We start from the raw sequence: 20,962 nt of genomic DNA, 5'->3' as shown, positions 1-20,962 counted from the left end.
TATATACACATATATGTGCGTACAAGAACTGTTAGTGTTTAAGAAACTGGTTTTTAAGCCAGGTGTAGTGGCACATCTGTCTTTAATCACAGGATTTTTGTGAGTTTGAGGCCAGCCTGGTCTACATAAGTTCCAGGACAGCTAGAGCTACATAGTGAGATCCTGCCTCAAGATGGAGGGAAAAAGTTTTTTATACTAAGATTTTCTAATTGAGATGATGATGAGGATCCAACCTAGGTTCTTTTTTAAAGATCTATCTATTATTTATTATGCATGTAGTGTTTGTTCTGCCTGCATGTATGTCTGCATGCCAGAAGAAGGTACAAGATCTCATTACAGATGGTTGTGAGCCACCATGGTGGTTGCTGGGAATTGAACTAAGTACCTATGAAAGAGTAGGCAGTGCTCTTACCCCTGAGCCATCTCTCCAGCCCCCAACCTAGTTCTTAAAAGTACATCTTCTAACACTGGTTCAAATTCCCAACCCATCATACTTTAAAATAATTATATATATCTTATTACTTGTGTATGTGCGTGAATATACGTCACATGCCTGTGGCTACCCTTCCTAACCAAAACAGGGTGTTGGATCCCCTGGAACTGGAGTTACAGGCAGTTTGGAGCCACCTGAAGTGGGTTCTAGAAACAGAACTCTGGTGCTCTGGAAGTGCACTCTTAATGATGGAGCCACTGCTCTGCCCCAACACACACACATTCCTAAATTCTTGTTTCATTTTTATTAACATCAACTGGTCTACCTACTGGGATGAGAGCCCATCATGCCAATGAAGCCTCTATGATAAACAGAAATACTGACTACATGTAATGTGCATACTCAACTCCCCTACTTTCTTATATCAAGGACGTAGCAACCAAAATTCCTAACTGAGGTTTAGTGTGTACTTCAGTGGTTAAGAGTGCTTGCCCCGTAAGCATGAAATGAGAACCACGAGAAAATGAAGAGAAAAGAAAAGAAGAAAGGAGAGGGGGGATGGGAGGTGGCAGCTGCAAGAAGGAAAGCTAATTCTGAGGTCTGGACCTACTCTAGCAGCAGGGTTAGAAGTGAGCCACAAGCCATTACTATCAACTGTCCAGATTATTTTGTGATGCTTGCAAAGTGCTAGTTGTATTAAAGTCTAAACCAATCCTCTTCAATGAGGATTGAAACCCATTAGTGGGTCAAAAAAAGTCAATATTGAATTTTTTATGAAAACCAAATGGAAAGGGAAATGCAACAAAAGAAATTGTTTATTTGTTATACAATGTGCACCGAACTTAAACATTATATTCTGCACAGTTAACAGGATTAATTTTCTCACAGAAGGTAACCAAAACCTCAAAAAATAAGATCAGGGGTTGGAGAGAAAGATCAGTAGTTAGATGCCCTTCTGCTATTCCAGGACCCAGGCTCAATTCCCAGCACCCATATGGCATCTCCCAATAGTCTATAACCCTAGTTCCTAGGGACCCAATGCCCTTTTCCAGCCTCCACAAGCTCCAAAGCACACAAATGGTGCAGCCATACATGGAAGCAAAAAACACATAATCATAGATAAGGGGAACTTCTTTTAAAAAACAGCAGCTTGGTCCTGTACAATTACCCACCCCATTTAGTGGAGTAGAAGCTTAGGGTGTCCTATTTGCCATAGACTGGCTGCTACTCTAACTTGTACTTTTATTTCTTATAGTAATAACTACTTTCAGTGAAATAACCTGAGACTATTCCATTGCTTTTACTCTGCAGTCTTCTAAAATGAAACATCAGAGTCCCATTGCCTCAAAGAAGAGCAGTCACTTAGGCTGGGCATGGTGGTGCCATGTCTTTAATCCATAGCACTTGGGAAATAGAGGTAGGTGGATCTGTGAGTTCAAGGCCAGCCAGGGCTCCAAAATTGGGGAGGATATTGCAGTCACCCCCTATGCATATTAGAAATAGTTCTATTTTTTAATGAACTCCTTCATGAGGAGACTACTTTATTCAGGACCTTACAGATAACTAAGAATTTAACAGCTACTTAGCATTAACATCAAACAAAATTGGAAACATAATCTATTATTTTCTATTTTCTGTATAGCATTCTACTGGCATTTTAGGCAGAGTATGTCTGTATCATTCGGGATGGTCCCACGGGAAACGCAACATTCCTAGTTCTTGCCTCCTAAATGAACATGATCCCACATAGTACCAAAAGTTTTGCAGGGGTTGAACTAGCCAATCAAGGAATCAGGCCTTAGCTATCATGGTTAAGTGCTCTAGTAACTTAACAAATACAAAAATAATACCATATAACTAAGCACCAAGCTTATACCTTCAAGTAAAATTTGATTTATTCAATGTTTATATCTTATCTTCATTTTTTAAAAAAAAAAAAAGATTTGTGTACAACTGTTTTGCCTGCATGTATGTCTGTATCTGATATCCACAGAAGTCAGAAAGCATTGAATTTCCTGGAAAATGGGAGTTATGGATGATTGGGAGCCTCCATGTGGACACTGGAAATTGAACCCAGGTTCTCTGTAAGCAGCAAATGCTCTTAACTGCTGAGCCATCTCTCCAGCCCTTCAATTTCACTTCAGTACAATTTCAACTGTATCACAAAGTTCCAGGTTCTAAATATCAGCTGTTAAAACAAGGTTATATTGTTTTGACAATAGTAACTATATTAATAGTGATGAAATTAGCAATACTAAATTGTTAAATATTTCTTATGCTTAGAAAATTGGAGGAGCCCTTTTACTTTATTTCTATTTACTCCCTTCCCCACAAGTAAACTATTAATTCCAGGATACCCACACTTCAGCATTTTTTGCCTAGGTATCTAAAACTGACATGAAAATTGAATTTCTGTTCACAAAAGACAGAGGTATATAACTGTATGTGCTACTGGGTTTAATAACTGAAGCTTATTTAGTATTCTACAGTAAGTACATGCGTAGACATTATCACCTGCTTCTTTAGAGAAGAACAACCTGAAGAACAAGAAGTCAGGCAAGTTATTCAAGATCAACAAACAACAGAAGGCAAAAATAGGGTAATTACCACCCAGAAATCTCGTTTCAGTGTCTCTCAATACTGTACCCTGGGCACTTCACTGGCCTCTCCCTAATGCTGTCTCTCCCTAATGCTGGCTCTAATCCACGCTTCTGATCTAACCACACTGTTAACTTCATCTACTTTCTATTTCATTGGCTACTTGGGGAAGCTAAGTTCCCTAACAGTGTTTGGAAGCTCTGAAACGAAATGAGTTGTACACTTTATCCAGAAGCTAGGAATTTTGTGGAACCAGGAGAGTTGTTTAAAATTTCTAGCCCAGCATCATCCTGCTGGAGAACGGGTAGTTCTCGGTTTGACTTAGCTAAAGGTGGTAGAAATGTGGAAGTACGCCTGTTAGCTTAGCACACAGATGGTTCACATTTCCACTACTACTAGCCAGCAATGCTCTTGTCAAAGAGTAGGTAATTATTCAATTTATAGTCTAGACACTTATATGAGTAGATCGCCTTATCTAGGGGTTATTAGGGTATGTTTAGAAAACTGCTTCTCAATTTGGGGTGATTTTGCTACTACTTTCTTAGGGAGATTAGCAATACAGACATTTCTGAACACAACAAAAAGTGCTACCGGCATCCAGTGAGCAGAAGTCACTTCTCTGCTAACATCCTATATGCAACAGCCAACCAATCATGTCAACGTGTATGTCAAAAGCACCAAAGCTGAGGCACTAAACTAGAGACACATATAACCTGAATTTTCAGACTCTCTAACTGAGGAATCTATTTTATCAGCAGAGGCATACATAGGTATGTGGCTCGGAGACAGAACATTGGCCAGAAATGCACAAGGCTCTATGTTTTATCTCCAGCAATGGCAGGGGGGGAAAGTTTTGTTTATATTTCAAGTTGTCCTTGCTATTTAGATATAAGCAGGTCTGACAAATTGTTTTTAATCATTTACTAATCATTTACTTTAGGTTTTTATTTTTTTGTTGTTGTTGTTTTGTGGAAAGTTTTATTGGGGGAAGGGATGGGAGGGGAGGAAGAAAGAAAGAAAGAAGAAAGGAAGGAAGGAAGGCAGGCAGACAGGCAGAGAAAGAACAGGGTTTTGATTTTACAGGTTCTTTGGTTTGATAGGTTTTTGTTTGTTTTGCTTTGTTTCTGTTTTAGACAGTCTCACTATGCAGCCCTAACTGACCTAGCACTATGCAGACTAGGTTGGCCTCAAATTTGTGCAGATTCTCTTTCTTACTTTCCCCTGAGTTGCTATTGTTCACTTTGACAAAAATTTCTAGTGTTACTCCCACCCATTTACTTGCCGATCCACAATCCACTTAAATACAAGTTTATCAACTATATCTTCTGTCTCTCCTACCTCCCATAGTTCACACATCAAAGTGAGCTCTTTAACAATTTGGAAATGATCCCAATAGGTGGGCTGATTTTTTTTTTTTTTTTTTTTTGGTTTTTCAAGACTGGGTTTCTCTGTGGCTTTGGATGCTGTCCTGTTACTAGCTCTTGTAGACCAGGCTGGTCTCGAACTCACAGAGATCCACCTGCCTCTGCCTCCCGAGAGTGTTGGGATTAAAGGCATGAGCCACCAATACCCAGCTGATTTTTTTTTTTCATTTTAAATCATGACATTACTTGCAGTATTTAGTTAAACTTTAAATTACAGGCTTTCTCACCATGCACCTCAGTGCATAATCTAATTTACCACTGTATCTGATTGCCTTAACAACAGTCTGATAATCTGTTAAACAGTTTAAAAGGAGAAAGGATAGTACAAAATCAAAGTCCATTAGTCCATTATAAATCATAAAATATACAATGGATGTTAACCTTGTTAACAAGAAAATCTGTATAGCTCAATGCAGTAATCACTAGCCACATGCAGTCATTTAACTTTAAATTAAGTAAAATTAATAAAAAATGTATTGCCGGTTCCTCTAATCACATTCCAAATGCCTAACAGCCACATGTGGCTAATGACTACCATGCAGCAGACGACAGACACAGACCATTTCCATCAAAGTAGAAAGCCATCCCTGGACAGGGCCAGTGTCCAACTGTTAAATCTAGGGCACCTTCTGAAAATGCTAATGAGGGTCTGAAAAAATTTAGTGCAGAGAATTAAGTTCATTCTGGTCCAACAGCTTTAACTCTTATTACAACCCAAGACATGAGAGTATGCCCCACTTAACAGCAACAAAAATAGCATTGTTAAGATTCTGAAGCCACATCTGCCATTAACCAGTTCAGAAAATTTTTAACTGAGTGCCAGCTGCACATGCCAGGTATTATGGTAGAAACTGAAAATTAAAAATTGAGTGAGTCACTTTCAAATGTAAGAAACATGAAAATAAAATTATTTAATTTCTCCAAGACAACTCAGTTTCTCTGAACAGAATGCCTTACAGTTATGGGAACCAGTTGGAACACTGAATTCTCCAGACTGTAACTTACAAAATCAGAGCAAATAAAGATCCTGGATTGACCCCTACTACAAATCAATTAAAGTCTTTAGGGCTCATTTCCACACCTTTGGAAATTTTATCTTCTACATAAAGTCACAGAAGTGTAAGAACAACCAGTCATTACAGAAAAGTGTAAAACACTCCCTGGTAAACTAAGGATCATGCTGTTTACCTACTCTTCGTGGAACTTAGGTACTTTAAACTTTTCCATGCTGTTCCAACTCCTGCTTCAGAGGAGGTATTCTAATACTTGCACCCTTAAGCATTAATAAATTTACATTTCTCTCCAGTTAGCATTACTCATCTCATTGAAACTTGACCACTGGCTTCTCACTGGACAACTTTTGTATGCATGCATGTGGAGCCTTCAGAGGATGTAAAGTTTTCCTCCCATCACTTTCCACCTTTGCCTAGGGACAGGTCTCTCACTAAAACCTGGAGCTCCAAGTTTCAGGCCAGCCAGTGAGCTCCTGGGATCCCGATGTCTCCATCCCCCAACTACTGGGTGACGGGCACATATGGCCATGCCTGGCTTTTATGTGGTGCTGGAGATCTGAACCCAGGTCCTCTTAATTTTAAGAGCAACCACTCAATGAGTCATTTCCCCAACCATTGTTTTGTTTGTTTGTTTGTTTTGCTTTGTTTTGATACAACTTTTAAATTAAAGAATAAATAACTATGAAATTTTCAAACTTGGGTATTTAGTTCAACCAGTAGAAAAATACTCCACAGTTTCATGTCATTCTATCCCAGGAAAACACAATGGCTATCTTTTTCAAGTGTTTTGCCTGCATGAATGTTTGTGTACCACTTGTGCCCTGATGCCTGTGAAGGCCAGAAGAGGGCATCTCCTGGAACTGTAGTTGCACACTGTTGTAAGCCACCATGTGAACTGAACCCTGTTCCTCTGGGAAGAACAGCCAGAGACTGGACCATCCCTTCAGTCCCCACAAATGACATTTTAAAAATCTAAGTATTTCTGCATCAATTTAAGAGAAAAACTAGCTCTCAGTGTTTAATAAATAACAAATAAAGCATTTGGCACACAAAGGACTTGACTCTAATACCTAAATTCTTTTATCAAGCATTTATTCAATCCCTCTAATATAAACAAATTGTAGAATACAAATAGAGTTAAGACTACAAAAAAATGTAAAAAACTGTTACTGACATGCCAAGTAATTGGACCATAAAACACTACCTGTGAATAAGTAAAGCTATTATTAGACATTTTGATAGGTATTCTCTGATTTATCACATTTAATCCTGAGAACAACCATCTAAGAAGTCTTTATTACCAATTCCTATCTTAAAGGGAAAGAAACTGAAATGCAATTTCTCTGCCCACAGTCAGAGGAAGAATAGTTGGCACAGCTGGGGTTTAAAATCAGTACTGTTTACTAGACTACAGCATCTCTGCTTAACATCAGTCATCCTATAGAAAAGTGACTTACTAATGACTACGGAAATGTGTTTTTCTAAAGAGACAAACAAAACTCACAGTTTTCAGTTCCATCAGGACTTGTTCATCCACTCCATCGTCCAGAAAGATGTCTCGAACATCATTAATAACATCTTCAATCACAGATCTGTACAATTTAGGCTTTAAAGGAAAAATAAGATTCAATAAAAGACTGATTTTGAAAGTTTAGCAGGCTTTAAGAAATCCTTAATTAGGCCGGGCAGTGGTGGCCCATGCCTTTAATCCCAGCACTGGTGAGGCAGAGGCAGGTGGATCTCTGTGAGTTCGAGACCAGCCTGGTCTACAAGAGCAAGTTCCAGGACAGCCTCCAAAGCCACAGACAAACCCTTCCTTGAAACCCCCCCACCCCGGAAAAAATCCTTAATTAAATATCCAATCCTTAAATACATAAATACATAAAACATTATTTGGCCTCATTAAACTAGATTTGATAACTACATCTTATAGTAATACAAAGCTATGCAATGCAGTTCATAAACCAAAGTTCTTTATACACAGGCAGTCTATACAGATTCCAGTTATAATTTCCTTAACTGTGAGCAAAATATGGAACCTCATGACTAATATTTATGATCATGTCTGGTCCCTACTACCCATGCTTGGTTTAACCCCTGCCTGATCTCATACCCTTTCCAATTTCATACATGGGGAACTTTTTGTTCACTAGTCAGTTCCTGCTGATCCCCAGCAGCCTCATCAGTATTTAGTGATACAAAACTTGTGTGTGTGTGTGTGTGTGTGTGTGTCTGTCTGTCTGTCTGTCTGTCTGTCTGTCTGTCTGTCCCCAGCCCTTCAAGCCACTCCACTAAACTGTACACGGGGCATATTAATTTTAACTTGGTAGGACATTTTTCCAAGAGAACAGATGTTTTCATGTTTCAGAAATCAGTTCCCCCAAAATCTTCTCCTTAGAGATTCAAACACTTAGGTACAAACCGGGTTTCACTGTGGTTGAAAGAAAAAAGGGAAATGCTTCAATTCTAAAATTGAGCCAGTTTTTGTCTTTATTGCATAAAAGTCATTTAGATCTGTCCTTTCAAAACACAGTATCCCAAACTTTGAAACCAGCAAATGAGAGGCCACATGTGGCATCATCAGTGATTCACTGAAGGGTTCCTTTTAGGAAATACTAATTTTCTAGCACAGTATTAAGTAAATGGGGTGGATTTTTATGCTGGACCCCATGTTAACCTGGTACAATTAAAACCACCACCTGACCTTTAATTCTTAAAATCCAATTCAGGGCATGCCTCTCCACTTCAATGTATTGTGGGCATAAGATCTCACACGTAAGCGTCTGTCACTATTTCTTTGAAAAGCTTTGTGCCTTGGGGATTTGTATTAAGAAAACACGATGAAATGTTACAAGCTGTGATTTCTAACATTTCCTGGATACCTGATGAACAAAACACTGCCAAGCCCAAGTCCTCTGCGGGAGAAACATTTTAAATAATACATATACATATACATATATATATAAGCCGAGAATGTTGAAGGCACCTCTTCAAGGAAGATAAAAAGAACAATCACCCTATGTCACCTAAAATGGTTTACCATTAAACTCTCTATATAAAGGGTTTTTGTTTGTTTTGTTTTGTTTTTTTAAGGCCAAAACGCTGCAGCAATTCTGACCTACTTCCCACTACAAACAAAGGCGGCATATCCTAGCTGTTACAGTAATAACACTCGCGGATTCGAGAAAGCAGCTTCCCGGCTCGGAAGCGAAATTTCGGCGTGAAGGGAACCTAGAAATAAATTGAGCTCCGCATGCGGGCGCCTCTCGCTCGGGAGCACGCACCTCCCAGCCCCGCGCTCAGCAGCTCTCACTATTTAAAGCCGGATCTGGTGTTTAAATGGAGAGGCGGTGACGTAGGCCTGAAAAGCACCTTCCCATCCTGGCAGAGTCTATATTAGAGAGCGGCAATGGCTCTATATAAACAGGGCAGCCAAAGGGAGGAGGACCACAAGGCGCAGGCACTGAAATGCAGGGTAAGCGGCCGCAGCCATGATGGATCTACCCGAGTCGCCAACGGTACGGTGTCGGGCAGCAGCGAGCTGCTCTGCGGCGTTTGGGACCGGGCAAAAAAATTAAAAAAAAAAAGAAACAAAAGAATAAAACAAAAACACGTGTTTTATTTTCATAATTAAAAAAAATCAAGTTGGGGGTGGCCTAGTGATCACACTGCGTTGGTGACTATTGAAAAGGTTATTTCTTTATGTGACTGCTTTTTGCAAACCTACGTGGATCGCAAGGAACCAAAAAAGGGAGCGGCGGGAAGAAGTAGGCAAATTTCAAGGCGAATGCGTGGACACTTGGGCCAGTCACTGTAAGGCTTTGTTTGTTCTGGTGCTTTTGCTAGTCGTAGGTACCACGGGTTTTTTTTCTTTTTCTTTTTTTTTTTCTTTTTGCTTCCCCTTCGCCATTTTACCCACTGGGGAGGAACCGAGATAAGTGCTTTCCAACCTTCATTTTTTTTTTCCTCTGGTTTTTTTTTGGGGGGTAGGATTAGCAAAATCGGCCCCAGCGCAGGCTTTCCAAAGCACCACCTCCAGAGAGCCCCCGAAGGCACGCCGAACTTGGCAGCGTCCGAGCGGCTGGCTCCCCAGGCTCGTGGGGGGGGGATCGACCGACCCACGGCCGCTCCGCTCGGGGGCTGGCCGGGTCCGGGCCCCGCGTGGGGGTCGCCGCCCACCTGTCCTCGCCCCGGGGTCGGCAGCCAGGGCCCAACGGCCTGCGTGGCCCGCCCCCGCGGCGCTCCCGGCCCCGCCGCCCTCCGCCCGCCAGCCCTCGGCGCCCCCCGCCCGGTCAGGCCCGCGGCGGCAGCGGCAGAGGCGGAGGAGGACGGAGGGAACCGGGTGGGGAGCGCCGCCTCGCCCGGCCCGCCCCCGCCCGCCCCGGCCGTTGCCTGCCGCCGGAACCTTCGCAGCCCCCGCCGGCCACCGCACCACGTCCTTACCACGGTGTTTGTGTTTGCCGAGTTCGCCATTTCCACACACAACACAAACAAGAGGGAACGAGATTTAAAAAAAAAAAAAAAATTAAAAAAAAAAACTTAAAAAGAGACCCGGAGGGTGACCCAAGTCACCCGCAAGAGTGGGGCGAAAATTTGTTCAACAAAACCGATCCTGAGGGAGTCAAGAGGCGGGAGAGCAGGAGGAGGGGGGGCAACTCCTCCCGCGGCTAAAAGCCTCGAGAATCGCCCTCAGGAAAAGAAAAAAAAAAAAAAAAAGAAGAAGCCACGACCCCTCGGGGGTTAGGGGGCGTCGCCCGCTCCCCACTCGGCGCCGCGGAGGGAAACCAACACCGGTCACCGCTCCCAGCGCCGCCGCCGCCGCCGCTGCCGCCACCGGCTGCAGCTCCAGCCGTCCGGTCCGCCTGCTTCTCCCCTTTATATAGCGAGCCAACAAGCTGCGCGAGCCGCCGCCGCCGCCGCCGCTGCCGCCGAGACACAGGGCGGAGGCGGAGGGGCGGAAAGGGCGGGGCAGCGGGGGGCGGGGCCGAGCGCGAGACACCGCGAGAGCCGCGTGCGCACGCGCGCCGGGGCGTCGCTCGCCCCGGGGGCTGGGGCCGGTGGGCGGGGCCGCGGGGACTAGAGTAAAAGAAGGCGAGCCGCCGCCTTTTTTTTTTTCTTTTCCCTCCGCCCCGCCCGAGTCTCGCGTGATCACGTGGTCGGCACACGGGCGGAAGCGGCCCGCGGTGGTGTGCCGGGAGCGAGGTGGCCGGGAGGTGGGAACGGAGGAGGCTGGTTGAGTTAGTGTCCGCCACCCAGTCAAGAATTTGGGGGTACCTAACACGGCTTCGGGTGGGCGCCCGACGCCGCTGGATGGAGTAGCCTAGGGGGCGGCGGACTCTTTAGAGGGAGGAAGGGAGGGAGGGCGCGTCACGAGGTCCCGCTTCCGGGCCCCCGCGCGCTGGGGCTTGGGACAGTTTTAAATGCGGAGTCATCTTTGGATTCGTGAGCCCAGGTCAAACGGGGAGGAAGTTGGCGCCTCTTGCGAAGGACAGAGCGGTCTGCGAAGTTGTGTGCAAGTGGCAAGGAGATGAAAGCTTTGTGCTCATTACGCTCTCCACGTTCCGGAATTAGGAACTCCTGAAGGCGTTTTGAGCTGTTTGTCTCTACAGATTTAGGCTATAAAGTGGTTTGGTTTACCGTAAGTACCCCCCCCCCCCAGAGATTCAGCCTCTACCATCCCAGGTTCCCTAAATGACTTCTTAGTGTGGTGGAAAGGACGAAAAAGGAAAACGAACTCGGATACAACCCACCCGAGTGTGGACCACCCGTCAATCTTAACCGCTTCTGTTCTGTCACGTTAGCAAAGTAAAGGGATTTGCACATTGGCCAGCACATGGTGACTAACCACATCTGAAATCCATGCCCCTGACTCACCAACTTGCCTGGCCTGTCACTTAACAAGAGATCAGGCAGATTCTGCTTCTATCTTAGCATGCAATTATCAGCAGATGACCCTTGACATCCAACCAAATCCTGCCTCGGTATCAGTAGTTCACAGAACAGACTCCTGTTCGGTGGGCAGAATTTAAGTGACACTTTTCCTGGTCCCAGGGACTTGAGAACAAATAAAATGTAATGTGAAAGTGTGAAGTTTATATTCAAAAAGCAGATCTAATCGAGCTACGTCATACTATTCCGTGAAGCCAGTATGTGAATATCAAAAGACTAGCAGAGCAAGTAAAATGTATAGCCTGCTTGTGACCTCGGGGAAGGGATTAGAAAAGACAGAAGGCCATGAATACTAGGAAATTGGACATAATAAGGTCTCTCTCTTTACATATTTCTATGGTATGTGTTGTTTTTAGGTTTTGGATTCATTTATTTATTGGTGTTTTTGAGACAAGGTTTCTCGGTGTAGCCCTGGCTCTTCTGGAACTCACTTTTGTAGATCAGGTTGGCCTCTGCTGGGACTGTCACAAAATACGTTTGTGCCACCACACACAGATCTATTCTCTGCGCTTTAACCTTTTTTTTTTTTTTTTTTTTAAAGTCAGGGTCAACTTTTCAGAACAGCCTGGATTGCAAAGAGAGCTTGTAGATCAGGCTGGCCTTGAACTCAGATCCTCCTCCCTTTGCCTCCTTAGTGCTGGGGATTAAAGGTATGTGACACTTCATTCGGCCACTGAATACAGTGACTCATTTAAAATAATTTACAGGACATAAGTGTTCTTGGTATATGAAACTGAGCCCATCAACATTCTGAAAATATTTCACATTTAGGTAACAATTAGCCTGAAAAGTGAGGAGGCCCATTCCCAGTGAGTCTCCCAGTTACTTTGAGAACCTGTATGCAGACACACTAGGAACTTTTTGCTCCCAGTTTTTCTTCCTGCCACTTGGTATTTGTAACTAAATGATCAGGTTTTTTTCTTTGTTTTTTTGTTTTTTTACCATCTCTATGGTTAAGACCACCAAAGAGAGAACATGGAAGTGAACCCATAAACTTCTTCTCTACAGAATTAATCTTCATACAGGATATACGTTGTTAGGTCTGATTTGTGAAATCAGTGTTAATCAGATCTTTTCTTAAGGATTCCTTTAAGGTCTTGACAGATGGCTCATCAGTAAAGAGTACTTGCTGCTCTTCAGACAACTGAGTTTGCTTCCCAGCACCCACATCAGCAGACTCACAACCACCACTGCTTCAGCTCTTTTAGTACCTGCACACAAGGGGTACACACATATATACATAAATAAAAATAGTCTTTTAGAAAAAGGTAGTACCATCAGACTACTGGAGGCTATAAGTTTCCCTGTCTGTACAATCTAGATGGCAACAATGCCTAGCACTTAGTTACTATTTTCCCAAGACTTGTCCCCTCTCCAGTGCCCATGTATCTGACTTCCGAACAGCCACCATGGATTCTGTCAACAGTGTATAGTTTCTAATTCTTCATTCAGCTGCAATACCCCTTCATTCACAATGTATGTGTGTCAGCAAGTTGCCAATATTTTTCTGATCTTGTTCCAAAATTCTAGAACTTGGGCTAGGCAGTGATGTTTATGTCCCACGCCTTTAATCCCAGCACTCAGGAGACAAATGCAAACAGATCTCTCTGAGTTCTGAGGCCAGCCTGCTCTACAGAGCAAGTAGAAACCCTGTCTCAAAAAATAAATAAAAAATCTGGAACTTAATGTTTGGAACGTCTAGCCCTTTAACGTATAAAACAAAGACTAGCCAGAAAACACTCAAGCAAAACTGCATCGTGTTTAATTTATTTTTACCTGTCACACACCCTTTTTTTTTTTTTTGCCTAAAGCTTGAAAGCTTCTAATAGCATTGTATGAAACATACTGGATTTCCAATTTTTGAGTTCATATTTTTAAGGTATGTAGACACATAATAGTGCTTTTTCTTTTTTTTTTTTTATTGTAATGAGTATCTTTCATACTGGGGTCAGTTGGAAAAACCTGGTGCAAGGGAAAATCCCAGGAGTCTACAAGGGTGACTCCAGCTAAGACTCTTAACGATGGTGGATGAGTAGCCTGAACTGCCCATCTCCTATGACCGGGCGGGTCTTCCAGTACAGGGATTAGGACATTAACCCAACCACACAACCTTTGTGCTAGGGTGGCTTGGAGATTGTGGGAGTGGCGAATCAATGACCTGTCTATCCTCAGATCCATACCAGGAGAGTGAGCGCACACATGACCTGGCGTGCCAGGACCCAGAGGCTGGATGGTCCAGAGACTTAGGATAGAACAAACACAAATGGGGGGAGGGGGAATCTCAATGTAATGATGCCTAATGATATTCTGCTATACCCATTAGACTGGTAACTACCCCAGTTGTCATAAGAGAGCCTTCATCCAGTAACTGATAGAAGCAGATTTGGAGACCCACAGCCAAGCAATGGGCAGAAGAAAGCCAAGGATTGATTGTATGAGTCAGCAAGGTCAAGGACAACACAAGGGAAGCCATAGAAATAACTAACGTGAGCTCGCCGGGCATGGGTGGCACACACCTTTAATCCCAGCACTCAGGAGGCAGAGGCAGGCGGATCTCTGTGAGTTCAAGGCCAGACTGGTCTCCAGAGCGAGTGCCAGGATAGGCTCCAAAACTACACAGACACCTGTCTCGTGGGGGGGGTGGGGGGGAGAAATAACGTGAGCTCATAAGAACTCTCAGAGTCTGAACTGACAACCAGGGAGACTGTATAGGACCAATCCAGGCCCTCTGCATCTCGGTGACAGTTGTGTAGCTTGATCTACTTGTGGGACTCCTAGCCATGGGAGCAGGTACTGTCCCTAATGCTTTAGCTGGCATTTGAGAAACTATTCTTCATACTGGGTTGCCTTGTCCAGCCATAATGTAAGGGGGGGGGGGGGGGAGCTTAGTCCTTCCTTACATTGATAATGTCATACTTGGTTGATCCCCATAGGAGGCTATACCCTTTCTGAACAGTAACAGAGGAGGAGTGGATTGGTGGGTAGAGGGAATGGGAGGCAAGGAGACAGGGGAAAACAGGATATAAAATAAATGAATAAATTAAAACGGAAAAAAAAAGTTCAAAGGTGACAGAAGGAAGAAAAACACCTGCATAAAACAAGCATGGTAAGCACACCTTTAATCTCAGGCAGAGGCAAGAAGATCCCCAAGTGAGTTCCAGGACAGCTAGGACTACATAGAGAGATCCTGTCTCAAACAGAAAACAAAACAACTGAATATTCTGTAGAACCAGGGCCTCCATGATGATGCCCAAAATGGTGAAAGTCATCTTTACTGGTCTACAGATTGAAATGCAAATCTTTGGTGTTTTGTTTTGGTTTGGTTTTTTTTTTTTTTTTTTTTTTTTTTTTTTTTTTTTTTGGTTTTTCGAAAACAGGGTTTCTCTGTGGCTTTGGAGGCTGTCCTAGAACTAGCTCTTGTAGACCAGGCTGGTCTCGAACTCACAGAGATCCGTGCCTCTGCCTCCCGAGTGCTGGGATTAAAGGCGTGCGCCACCAACGCCCGGCGAAATGCAAATCTTGAAGGGGGGTAGTGGTGCACGCCTTTAATCCCAGCACTCGGGAGGCAGAGGCAGGCAGATTTCAGTGAGTTGGAGGCCAGCCTGATCTACAGATCGAGTTCCGGAACAGCCAGGACTGTTACACAGAGAAAACCTTTCTCGAAAAAAAAAAAAAGAAAAATTAACTCTTGTCAAGGTGGAAGAGAAGAAATGCATCTGTAAGACACAGAGCAGAAACAAAGTTCTTTAGTGCTAAATCTTAAGAATCATGATGAATTTTCCCATAATTCTTTTCCTCTGTCTTTGAAGAGAACTAGAAGTCAGCCTAGCAGCAACAAGTACACTTAGTACCTAGCCTTTCTGTGCTATTTCAAGGCCAGTGCTTTTGAGAAATTTCTAATTCCAAGCCAAGAGCCCAGAGTACCTTTCTTAAAATAAGAACAAAACCTCTAACTTTTTTATTTCATAAATATGAATCTCAGAGAGCTTCAAAACAGTGACCAGTCCAGCAACTGAGTAACACTTGTTTCTGGGTTATGATCTTGGACTGTTTTTCACTAAGAGGAATCAAGGTTGCTGGGAGACAGTACAGGCACTTTCAGGCCATAAAACTCAGTGCATAAACAGTATCACCAGCAAAAACAAAAGCAAAGACCTAATCCATCAAAGTCCACAGTTCTGGGGAAGTCTCTAATGTACTAACCTTGCCTTTTGGCTTCTGTAGCTCCACTTCTAGCTAACTGTTCTTGTTAACTGAAGTGTGTCAAACCAGGATATGGTTTTTGCTTAAAAGCTCACCCTGAGAAAGACTTTAGGCTGCACTGGGATACCAAATACCCAGTGTAATCACCAGTCAGCTAATAAGGACTTTCTATTGGGTTAAACCATGTCCAAGTAGTCTTCTTTGGTGGATACTGTACAACAACTTCATAAAAAGTACAAGAAAAATATTTCTTTGGAACAGAGCATGTAATTCAGTCGGTAGGATGCATAGTATATATGACGCTCTGGCTTCCATCCCCAGCACTGCCAAAAACTGGTGTAGTGCTGTAAGCCTATAATCTCAACAACTGAGGCCGTAGAAAAGTATCAAAAGCTCAGAATCATTCCTGACTACCTAAGTTCATGTCCAGCCTAGGCTAGATGAAACCTTGTCTCAAAACAAAAAGAGGCTGGGCGGCAGTAGCACGTGTCTTTAATCCCAGCACTTAGGAAGTAGAGGCAGGTGGATCTCTGACTTGGAGGCCAGCCTGGTCTACAGAGCAAGTTCCGGGATGGCCAGAACTGTTACACAGAGAAATCCGGTCTTGAAAAACAAAACAACAACAAAATTAAACCAAAAAAAAAAATTCCCAATTATTTATCCAAACCAAATGTGGAATATCTTTGCCTGTAGATAACCAAAAAGGAGAATTTAATTCCTATTGTAGCAAAGCACCATTCACTACATAGTTTAAACAAGATTTTTTTTCAATGGTTTTGGAAACTAGCATTCTGAAACTTAGCTGTTGGCAGGTCTGTACAGTCATGGACGCTGGATAGAATCCTGTAATAGTTAATTGCCCTGAGCTAATGAATATCCAGATAAGTAATAAAACATTATATACAAGTGTGTCTGTGAAGATGTATTGTGGCTTGGATATACACTGGATGCTTGGCTGCCAATGAATGGAGTTTGAGTGAGGGATTGGATTCTCAAGGCACTATGGTCTAGTGACTAGGTTATTCTCTTGGTGAGGTAGTAATATGGTATTGGATTATTGGGAGTTGATGAAAGTAGGAAATGGGACCTGTTTTGGAAATAGGTCACTGCAGGCATTGAATCTTGCCCTAGGCCCTTTGTGTGATCCTGTTTTCTCTGCTTCTGTCCCACTACAATGTGAGCCAGTCTGTTCTGCCTTACCCTCTCTGCCATGAGAGTCTGAAACTCTGAATTAAATCTTTCCTCCACTTTAAGTCGTTCTCTTGGGTATTTTGATCACAAATATACAAAGGTCACTAATACAAGTATTTTCAGTAGGGATTAGCATTTTTGGCAGTAAACTAAATACTGAAGATTACCATTCTGAATGTGAATTCATATCCTCCTATTTGTTGATGGCCAAGTGGAACGAAAAGGCAGCATGAAGACGAATTCACTCTGTGCTTGAACTGAAACATCTATCTTCTTCACTAGGCTTTTCTGTTTTTTCGGGGGTTTGAGGGAGACCTGGGAACCCTGAACAGAATGCCCTTCAGTTTCTGCCTCTCACTCTAGTTCTGAGTCCTACAGATTTGGACCTGATCTTATCCCACTGGCTCCCGAGATTTTCCAGGCCTTTGGAATCACCCAGGATTACACCAATGGATTCCTGGTTCTTCAGTTTGCAGGTGGCTGGTCTTTGGATTTCTCAGCCTCAATACCAATGTCCACCTGTTCCCAATACATATTTCCTGCTGTATTATTTCTTTGTACAATGCAAATAACATCTTTTCCTTACTTACTCCCAGTATCAGGAGGCAGCAATCCCTGTGTTCCTTAATTGTAATAGTTTGGACTCAATATGTAGCCCAGACTGTGCTTGAATTTATGGAAATCCTCTTGTCTCAGCCTTTTGAGTGCTGGGATTGCAGGTGTGAGCTGCCATGCCTGATGCCTCCATTTCTGTAAACATTCTGTCTTGTCTTTGTACCCTATTTCCCTTTTTATAAGGGCACCAGTTAGGTTGAATTGGCACATTACCTAGACAGGACCTCAATCTAACAAGAAGTATCCTTAAAAGACACACACAGTGGGGCTGGAGAAAAGCATGAGCAGTTAAGAGTGGTTGCTGCTCTTCCAGAGATCCCAAGTTCCGATCCCTGCACACATGTTGAACAACTCACAACCACCTGTAACTATAGCTCCAGGGACTCTTATTTTATTTATTTATTATTATTATATTGGTTTTTTTAAAAGATTTTATTTATTATGTATACAACATTCTGCTTCTATGTATATCTGCACACCAGAAGAGGGCACCAGATCTCATAACGGATGGTTGTGAGCCACCATGTGGTTGCTGGGAGTTGAACTCAGGACCTCTGGAAGAGCAGTCAGTGCTCTTAACCTCTGAGCCATCTCTCCAGCCCTATTTTGGTTTTTCTTGAGACAGGATATCTCTATATTGTTTTGGAGCCTGTCCTGGAACTCACTCAGAAGACCAGGCTGGCCTCGAACTCACAGAGATCCGCCTGCCTCTGCCTCCCGAGTGCTGGGATTAAAGGTGTGTGCCACCACCAATACCCGGCTACCGGCTACTCCAGGGACTCAACACTCTTAACATGTACTCCTCACCCTCATTCTCATTCTCTCTCTCTCTCTCTCTCTCTCTCTCTCTCTCTCTCTCTCTGTCTCTCTCTCTCTCCAGACACACACCTCCACATAAATAAAAATAAAAAAAAGATACAAATTTAAAAGAGATACACAAAAGAGAAGAAACAGAAGAAAAGAAGAAAAAAAAATATATGACCACAGGGGTAGAAATTAGAGTAATATAGCCAGGATCATACTGAAGAATTTAAGAATGAATTGGCATGAACTCTGGATTTATCTTCCAGTATTTCAAAAACAGAAGCATAAATGAAACAAGTTGGATCATTATTGAACATAGTTAAAAGTAAATTCAGGGTATAATGGGTTCACTATACTATTTTGGTTTATTTGTTTATATATTGGCCAGTGGGAGTTGAGACAGGGTTTTTCTATGTAGCCCTGGCTGTCCTGTAACTCACTCTGTAGAGCAAACTGGACTGAACTCACAGAGATGCACTTGTCTCTGCCTCTGGAGTGCTGGGATTAAAGTCATGGGCCACACAGCCCAGCCCACTATTTTAAACATTTGTTTTTCTTTTCATTTGGTGGTTTTGAGTCTGGTTCCCTCTATTATATAGTCTTGACTGTCCTGGAACTCACTATATAGATCAAGCTGGCCTCAAACTCACAGAGACCTTCCTGCCTCTGCCTCTCCAGTGCTGGGAATAAAGGCACATACCAACACACATGGCTCTTTTTCTTATTTGTTTGAAATGTTCCATCGAAAGGTGTGACAATAGGTCTTTACTCTAAGCCACCGAGTTCTGCTGCCACTTGGGTGCTTTCTGCCAGGCTGCCCAAGTTCCGCCCACCACCACATTAAGGTCCCAAGTAACATACAGAGACCTTTGGTACAAATGCTGCTTGGCCAATGATTGGGATTTCTCATCTGCTAGCTCAGTCTTAATTATCATAAATCTATATACTTTATAAGATTTATCTTATTGGATGACAGCAGAAGCGTCTGTCTTCCTGGGCTCACATGGTGATTCCACAGAGAGGAGGAGGAAGAGAGAAAGGGAAGGACTTCCTTCTTACCCTTGCTTATATATGCATCTCCCTGCTATGTCACTTCCTGTCTGGATCGCCACTTCTTTACTACATTTCCCAGAATCCTCAACTCTTAGTCCTGCCTAACTTTCTGCCTCATTGGCCAACCAGTACTTTATCATCCAATAAGACAAACACATACACAGAAGCACTTCCCCCATCAAAAAGGCTTTAAAAATACAGGGCTAGCTGGGCATGATGGTGCATGCCTTTAATCCCAGAATTTAGGAGGCAGCTCTATGAGTTTGAGGTCAGGCTGGTCTACATAGCAAGTTCCAGGATAGCCAGGGCCACAAAAAAAAAAAAAGACCATGTCTCAAGAAAAATAAAGAAATAAAAAAAAAAAACTAGAGAAATGGCTCCCTGAAAAAAATGCTTACATTGCAAGCATGAGAACCTGAGCTGGGATTCCCAGCACCCACAGAAAAGCCAGGCACGCTAGAAGGCATGGTGGAACATACCTATAAGGCCAATGCTGGGAAGCAGGGACAGTTGAATCCTCCATGTCTGGCTGGCCAGCTGGTCTAGCCAAAATAGCTCCATGAGAGACCCTGTTTCAGAAAATAAGGTGAAGAGCAATAAAGAAACCTAACATTGACTCTTGGCCTTGGTGTGGGCAGACACACAAACACATATGCATACACACACACACACACACACACACACACACACACACACACACATGTACACACGTACACACGTACACATACATGGAAAATACGTTTGGGGGAGTTAGAAAGATGGTTCAGCAGTTAAAAGCACTCACTACTTTTGCAGAGGGCTAGTGTTCAGTTCCCAGCACCTACAAGGCTATTCTGTATAACAGTCCTGGCTGTCCTGAAACTCGCTTTGTAGACCAGGCTGGCCTTGAACTCACTGAGATCTGCCTGCCTCTGCCTCCCAGGTGCTGGGATTAAAGGTATGCACCACCACGACCTAGCAATAAATCCTTTTTAAAGTAACTAAACCCTTTACAAATAAACCCACTCCCACCCTCTCCTGCTTCCTGGACATTATGAGGGATGCAGCCTCCCAACCCTAAGTTACCACCACTGTGATGTCCTGTTGCATCTCAGGCGCAAAGTGAAGGAAACAGCTCACCATGGATGAAATATGAAAAACTTGAGCCAAAATAAATGTTATATTTTATGTATTTATTTATTATGTATACAGGGTTCTGTCTGCATATATGCCTACTGGTCGGAAAAGAGCACCAGATCTCATTATGGATGATTGTGAGCCAACATGTAGTTGCTGGGAATTGAACCCAGAACTTCTGGAAGAGCAACCAGTGCTCTTAACCGCTGAGCCATCTCTCTAGTCCCAAATATTGTATTTTTTTCAAGTTGTTTTTCCCAAGTGTCTTCACAAAAGCAGAAAGATAACACAGATAGTCCAATGAGGTGGTAAGTGAGGCTATTCCTATATTGTGGACAGGAAACTGAAACTCCGATTAAGCAATAACTTCATCCAAGGTCATAATCATTTTTTGAGAAATTTTACAGGTACAAGTTCAAGGCTCTTTGCACCCATCTTAGCAATATAGAATTGCCAAGGAGCATCTGCATTGGAACATCTTGCTTTCCAAAATTGTCAAATTTCTTAATTATATAAAATACATTTATAAATTATTTAAGTTTGGGAGAAGAGAAATTTATGTA

At 43.0% G+C, this 20,962-nt stretch overlaps 1 protein-coding gene across 1 annotated transcript in view; it reads right to left on the bottom strand.

Annotated features, from left to right (window-relative positions):
* The window catches only part of Gtf2a1 (general transcription factor IIA subunit 1), a 32,492-nt gene extending 22,130 nt beyond the window's left edge, over positions 1-10,362 (bottom strand). Inside the window, exons 1-2 of the mRNA XM_027418644.2 lie at positions 9,912-10,362; positions 6,973-7,074 (exon numbers count right to left, since the gene is read on the bottom strand). Coding sequence (XP_027274445.1) covers positions 6,973-7,074; positions 9,912-9,941 — 132 coding nt within the window. The 5' untranslated portion in view covers positions 9,942-10,362. The remainder of the gene's footprint in view (positions 1-6,972; positions 7,075-9,911) is intronic.
* Positions 10,363-20,962: the final 10,600 nt, after the last annotated feature.

Source organism: Cricetulus griseus, chromosome 5 (genome assembly GCF_003668045.3).
Source record: "Cricetulus griseus strain 17A/GY chromosome 5, alternate assembly CriGri-PICRH-1.0, whole genome shotgun sequence".
NCBI lineage: Eukaryota > Metazoa > Chordata > Mammalia > Rodentia > Cricetidae > Cricetulus > Cricetulus griseus.
This window is presented reverse-complemented; position numbering and strand designations above follow the sequence as displayed.